Consider the following 7801-nt stretch of genomic DNA (forward strand, 5'->3'; position numbering starts at 1 on the left):
CGCCTAGGGCATGGTTTGATCGCTTTAGTTCTTTTCTTATTGATTATGGTTTTTTTTGTAGCTTGGTTGACCCATCTTTATTTATTTTGCATTCCACTGTAGGATCTTTAATTCTTCTCCTTTATGTAGATGATATACTTCTCACGGGATCCACTGCTTCTCTAGTTTCAGATTTCATTCAACTTTTGCAATCTGAATTTGCTATGAAGGATTTGTGACCTCTTCACCACTTCCTTGGAATTGAGATACTGCCGACAACCGATGGACTCCATCTATCCCAGACCCACTATGCTCTTACTATCCTTGAACGAGCTAACATGGTTGATTGTAAGCCAATGAGCACACCACTTGAAGCGAAAACCAGGATTGCATCAAATGACACTCCCCTTGATGATCCAAGTTACTTTCGTGGGCTTGTTGGAGCTCTACAATATCTCACTCTTACTCGGCCCGATCTCTCCTATTGTGTTAACTATGTATCCCAATTCATGCATTCTCCTACAATTATACATTTAAAAATGGTTCGGCGTATCTTACGATATGTCAAAGGAACAATCAATGTAGGTCTTCATTTCACTTCCAATACTACACTTGATCTCTTTGCATTTTCTGATGCAGATTGGGCAGGTTGTCCTACTACTCGACGCTCTACCACCGGATACTGCACCTTTCTTGGAGGAAATATCATCTCATGGTGTGCAAAGAAACAACACACAGTCTCTCGTTCCAGCACTGAAGCTGAATATAGGGCCATGGCAAACACAGCAGCTGAACTCACATGGTTGACATTCCTTTTGAAAGACCTTCATGTTCCCCTTGCCTCACCTCCAATACTCTATTGTGACAATATTAGTTCTCTTCACATGACCATCAATCCAGTTTTTCATGCCCGCAGCAAGCACATTGAATTGGATTACCATTTTGTTCGCGAACGAGTTGCACTAGGCCTTCTTGCCACTCACTACATTCCCACCAATGATCAAGTTGCTGACCTCTTCACTAAACCAGTGTCAAAGTTTGCTCTCGTACATTTTCAGCCCAAACTCTGCCTTCAACCTCGGCCTCGTTTGAGGGAGGGTATTAGCAGTATGCAGCTGTCCTTAGACAGCAGTTATGATACTTGCTGTACAGAGAAGGAAAAAGGCAAGACTGGAGCAAAGTGAAATCTCATATTGATGGCACAATCAATGGAGAGCTGTTGGAGATTAAAGGCTATAATTGCAGCAATTCAAATTAGTCAAATAACCAGTATTCTTATCTCCTCAAATAAAGGAAACTTCTCTATTTTTTAGGATTCATCAAGCTATAATTATGCAGAGCTGTTGCACATTATTCTCTATATATTTATCTCTTTTCCAACTCTTGTAATCAACGTTCACAATTCTAATAAAAAACAAAGCACTTATCTTTCTCTCAATTTTCTTTTAAAGGATCACCCAGATGCACGAGCACAGACTAGTGTACACTCTCTACCCATCATGAGACTTGTCCAGAAATTGATTGTTATGAACCGACTAAACGACGAGCAGAATGCTTATTTTTTATTTTTTTTTTATAAACACATACACTTTAATTTGCTTATGCTTCTATTGTATTTGATGCTATATATACAGTAAAAATCACACCATATCCGGACAGCTGGTGGTTTGCATATGTTCCCTTTCTTAAAGATCGAATAGAATAATTTTACAAGCAAGCTCAAATCAAATTATCACGAATCACAACCTTGTTAAGCAAGTTTTTTACCACTATTTTGAAACTTAAGGTCGCGTTTGTGAAAAATATTACTATACAGAAAAGTTTGTGAATAAGAGATGAGAGTTTTTTAATATAAGTTCATGAAGGAAGCTAAAATACTTGTGATTGTTACATTGAGTTAAGAGTATAATGCACAAATGTTTTTGACACCGCATTTTTTTTATATAAAGTCTACGTACCGATCCGTATAATTTACAATATGTGCTACAGTGCGAGTTTAAGACCATTTTCTTTTGTTGTGTATATTTTAGTCCATGTGAGTTGGAGTGTTGGACCATTAAGACATGTGAAAAGAATTCGCAGGTTCGCAGATTGATCCATTTGGACCCTCTATTTTTTTAATATTGAATTATATATTTTATCATTTATAATTTGTCGAATGTCTAATATTTGTTAGATCGATCTATCAAGTGTGAGTGAAGTCTCACATTAATTGGAATAGTTGAGATTGAATACTTTATAAGTGAGATGACTCATAAATCTAATGCATTTTGACTTTATTGTAAACTTTTGTAGTCTACTTTGGTACGTCTTGTGCTGGGGAGGTTGTTTGTGTTAATATATTCCATTTTAGCTTCTTCAAAAAAAAAAAAACTTAATGCCTTAAAGTTTTTGGCGAAGATGTGGTGTTAGAGTCATTTGTAAGGTTGTTCAATGCCCAATGTGTCGTTCCAATCTAATGAACGAATTAAAATTCAAAGATCGATATATTATATGAAATTAGAACACACCTACTTGTGAATTAACAGTCATGATTACGAGAATAGTCGATATCGGAACCACCGATATGTTAGACAAGGTTTTCCTCTGCCTAATCACATGCTCCAGGATTTGAGGTTTTCAATGGGGCAAACCACAAACGAGCGCTCAACTTATTGCTAGCTTGACAACGTGACGGCAAAGGGGACCTAGCCTATTTATTTATAAGATAACAACCCTAGCCATACAACCCATCATGTACACTAGAGGTTGAACTTACACTTTGTTTCTGCACAAATCAAAATTAGTGCCCAAAGCCCATTATTCTTGATCACAATTATCAGACTTAAGCATAATCAAATGAATCAGAACAACATCAACCTGTTTTTATTAAAAGTATATACCTAAATATAAAAAGACTTATACCTGCAGATTTCAGTGAAAATTCCACACATACAAAATTGGGATTAACCGTTAGAAACCCAATTTTGCACGAAAAACTCTAGAAAAGCAACTTCTTGCGGATTTTCACTAAAATTCGGAGGAAAATCAGCAGGTAATTAACAAATTTTTAGTAGTGACACATTCAAGCTCAACCGATAAAAATGTCAAAATTGTTAGATTGGATGCTATAACCGGAGTTCGAATCCCGATCACTCCGCTTTATATGTGTGAATTTCTAGTGGTCTGGCATTTCGTTTATGTAAAAAAAATCTTTGTCCTTTGAAAGAAAAACTTGAAGATAAAATCAATTGGGTGTAGTTTTAACCACGTCGACTACTAATTTACTATATAACTTGTTACCTTTCATTATGCTCTAGTAAATTATTATTCCAATTAACATATTCGCTAAATCACTCCCTTTGCAAAGATTCATTCCTATGCTATATATTTATCAAAACACTAACACCTATATAAATACATAACCATACCCTTCAACTTTATTACTCAGAAAACAATACAAACAAAAGAAAAACAATATAGAACAAACCACTTCTTTGAAAAAAATGGCACCTCAAGCAAATCTTTCTATTGCCAAGATTGGTTATGAGATTGAAAAATTCTTTGGGAGGCAGAAAAGTTTTGGCAATAATAGCAACACTCCAGCAACACAAAATCTTTGTCAATACAAATGTTATCCAACCTATGGAGCTACCAAGGTGGTGCATACTAATATTGTTGAAGATCTCACTTGCAATGAAGTTGCTTCAAGATTTATTGAAGAGAAGAGAAAAGATCAGTTGCATGTTAAAGGTTTGGTTGGACAGTGATCATCAATAATTAATGTCCGTAATATATAGATTAATAGATTAATTAGAACTCTTCTTCTTCAGCAGTCTAGTTAATTTTCCTCTTTGTATTGAATTTAGAGGACTTTTAATTAAAGTTGTATTTCTAATTTTCTATAGAAATCTTCTTCGGCAGTAAAATTTATATCTCCAGTTTGTGCTTTTAAATGACGGTCTATAACTATAATTTTGACTGTAATATAAAAGTTTTAGAAGTTTATGTGATTTTTTAAGAGTATACTAGCTACATCCCCGTGCGTACCTTCGGCACGTTATATTTCGTGGGGGGCGTTGGATCGTCAAGGATGTGATACAGATTTTAAAAAAAATATTTAAAGTGAGGTAAATTGTATATAGGGCCCGTTTGAAATTAGCTTATTTTTAAGCTTATGCAAATAGCTTATGCAATTTTATGTATTATTATAAGTTTGTCAAGGTAGTTTATCATAAAATAACTTATAAAAATATAATTTTTACTAGCATAAACTTATAAAATAACATAAAACCTATTTTATATTGCATAAGCGGTTTGCAAAAGCTCAAAAAAAGAGTATTCAGTTTGTTTACAACTAAACATAAATTACATGTAAGCTGATATTGATTAATGAATAACTAAATTCTCCTCAACCGATATGTCACACAAGTACAAATACAACCAAACATGAAGGAGTTAGATTTTTCTGGGAATGGATTCTCTCAAGTGTGATTTACACTTGAGAGAATAAAGTGTAATCTAACACCATCTAAATTCATTTTCTCTAAATTTTTATATGTTTCTCTCTCTTGATCAATGATAACAAATCACACTTTATTCCCTCAAGTGTAAATTACACTTGAGAGAATCCATTCCCGATTTTCCTCAAGCCTATACTTATTGCTGCCAAGACATTAGACTTGGTCAAAACATGATAGGACTGAACTATTTTTTATGTATTTGATGACTTTTTGGCAAGTGTACCAAAATCGTCTGAATTATTCTAATTTCGACTTAACTATGAGTTTTTTTAACTTAGTTGATTTTAAAATAGTGAGTTGGTTTTTTTTTTTTTAAATTGATTGATTAAAGAGAATTAATAATAATGAAAACAATAAGGAATTGTTCAAATACCCTTAGAATCTGGCAATTTGGGCACTAGCTATAACAATTAAACTTAATGATCACTTAACAAAATAGATCAACATCGATTCCTTAGCTCAATATCCCATTTATCTAACATATAACCCTAATTCTTTAGCAGGGTTAGCCCAACATTAAACGAGGTCTAAAGTGAACTTTAAAGTGAAGCTTATATTTTAAAAATAACTAGAATTTCGACCCGTGCAGTGTACGAGTCTAATTAGTCTAATATGTAATCAAAAAAATTGTAATATTAAAAGTTATTTTAAAAAAACTTTATTGTAAGCAAAGGATGCGAGTTCGCTGTAGACAAATTTAAGTTTTTAAATTTAAAACAGAAATAAAAAGAGAGGGAATATGAGCGGGAAAAAAAATTAAGTTTAGGGTTAGTGTATCGAAATAAGCTTAGAATATATAAGAGAAGATTATAAATGCATTTAATATTAGGTTAATATATTAGAATGACAAAATTACACTACAGGTCATTTTTCTTATTTTTTTAACACTTTTGTCCTTTATTTTTTTTGGTAACATTTTGGTCTTTATATTTTATTTGTAACACTTTGATCCTTTATCTTTTTTATTTGTAACATTTTAGTCCTTTTTATTGTAACACTTTGGTCCTTATCTTATTTATTTATAAAAAATAAAGACCTAAATGTTACAAATAACAAATAATAAAGGACGATAATGTTACAAAAAAAAAAGATAAAGGACCAAAGTGTTACAAAAAATAATAATGGACCAAGATAAATGACCAAAGTGTTAAAAAAAATAAGATAAAGGAGCTGCAGTGTAGTTTTGCCTGTTTTTTAATATAAAACTGCAATAAAAAGAGAGGGAAAATGATTAGGTTTAGGGTTAGCTTCTCGAAATAAGCTTAGAATACAAGAGATAATAGAAGATTATAAATGCATTTAATATTAAGTTAACATATTAGGATTTTTAACTTTAATCACAATTGTAGCACATGTTCTAGTGATTGAAAAACTTTATTGTAAGCAAAGGATGCGGGTTCGATTTCCACTGTAGACAATTATTAATCAGTTTGGGTATCGAGTATAAATTTTTCTAATTTAATTATATAATCAATCCTATCATTATTACCAATTATACCTTTATTATATCTCTTATATTATGTTTTCAAATATATATATATATATATATATATATATATATATATATATATATATATATATATTATATTCTATTATTTTATTTTTTTTAAGAGAGAAAACTCACATCATTTCATTCATAATAATAGTTGTAATACAAGGTGGACAATAATCGAAAAACTGGGGACTAGCATAAAAGCGAGCTACCTAAGCTAAGTCATGGGCTACTCGATTGGCTTGTCTCCGAACATAACTGACCTTATAGTTTTGATTCAATTCTAGTAACTTACGACATTCAACAATAATACTACCAAATTCAGAATTATATTTAGATCCTGAGTTAATTGCTTGCACCACTTTTAAGCAATCAGTCTCTATTCCATGGACTTCCATATGAGAGTTGTTGATCCAACGCAACACATCTAACACTCCCATAGCCTCCGCTTCCCGGATCTCAGGCCATCTCTTTGCCTTGCATAAGCTTTGATGAACCGACCATGCGAGTCCCTACCACATGCACCGACGCAATATATATTATCTTCCGTATAGCAAGCTGAATTGACGTTGCACTTGATTTTCCCGGTCGCCGTTTTTTCCCAAGTCTGGATTGCTGCAGTTCTGCCGTCATCACCTGCTGTGGTGCTTCTCTTCTGCACTTTTTTCCAGTCCATTAAACTCTCCTTAGCTCTTCTAGCAACATCAAACAATGTGGGAGTTATATCATTCCAACATTTTTGATTTCTTCTCCACCATAAGGTTTAAAGCAGTATGACAATTTCACTCATGGTATTATTAAGCTCATCAAGCATCTTAAAAAGCATTTGTATACAACCTTCAGCAGCAGCAAACTTTGGTTTCAAATTGCGCTATTCTCCCAGACCTCTATCTATGCTGCACAACCAAACAAGCAATGCCATTCATTTTCTTCATTGGTTTCGCAATATGGACATTTATTCCCGCAAGTTACGCCCTTCCGACACAATCTACTGCGGTAAGCACCCCCATAAGATTCGCCATAAGAAATTTTTTATTTTATTTGGGATTTGCAACTTCCACAATTTCTTCCAATTTCCTTCTAACTTGAGATGGTTATTATCCACAATCACTTCCATGAGGTGGTAATAAGAAGACTTGACAGAGTACATGCAATTCTTACTTAATCTCGTATGTCATCTTGTTCCCAAGAAATTTAATGGTAGCTTAACAATTTCCATGGCATCTCTTTAATTGAATAGTTGTTGTAGCATGTCGTTTCCATGTATTGTTGTTACTATTAATTAATAAGCTCAGCCACCGTCATCTCTTCCATACCCTCAATAATTTCTGTTGTAGCATTTTGTCCAGTTTACAGCTTCGGCAAGTGTATCTCGAGCACGACGGTCTTATCTACAGCTTCTTTGGCTAGTTTGTGTTTGGGTGATATGGACAGAGAGAAATCATCGCTTGTTCAAAGGCTCAACAGGCACACCTCATCTTTTGTTGGATAAGATCAAACTTTTCTCATTTAGGTGGTTGAAGTCGACGAGTATTACGTTAGCTTTGAACTACCATAGCTGGTGGTCTAGTCCATGTTTGTGTTTGAGTCTTGTTTGATTTGATTGTGATTGCATCTCTATGACTATATTGTAAACTTTTTTAGTCTACCTTGGTACATCTTGTGCTGGGGAGACTGTTTGTGTTAATATATTTCATTTTGGCTTCTTCAAAAATTATTATATTTATATTATATTATATTATTATATTATATCTCTTGTTTTTGTTATGATATTTTTATTATAAAAAAAATTATATGTAGGGAAAGATGGTAGGGAAAAGTTTCTTAC

General features: G+C 33.2%; 1 protein-coding gene across 1 annotated transcript; it reads left to right on the plus strand.

Moving 5' to 3' along the window:
* Window positions 1–317: 317 nt before the first annotated feature.
* On the plus strand, window positions 318–1163 carry LOC123886585 (uncharacterized mitochondrial protein AtMg00810-like). The gene has a single exon (XM_045935889.1). The coding sequence runs from the start codon at window positions 318–320 to the stop codon at window positions 1161–1163; it is 846 nt and encodes a 281-aa protein (XP_045791845.1).
* The last annotated feature ends 6638 nt before the right edge of the window (window positions 1164–7801 follow it).

This window comes from Trifolium pratense, linkage group LG5, assembly GCF_020283565.1.
Source record: "Trifolium pratense cultivar HEN17-A07 linkage group LG5, ARS_RC_1.1, whole genome shotgun sequence".
Taxonomy (NCBI): Eukaryota; Viridiplantae; Streptophyta; class Magnoliopsida; order Fabales; family Fabaceae; genus Trifolium; species Trifolium pratense.

Bases quoted from the DNA above. Each gene is read 5' to 3' on its own strand.
- LOC123886585 (XM_045935889.1), top strand. From the start codon at position 318: ATGGTTGATTGTAAGCCAATGAGCACACCACTTGAAGCGAAAACCAGG.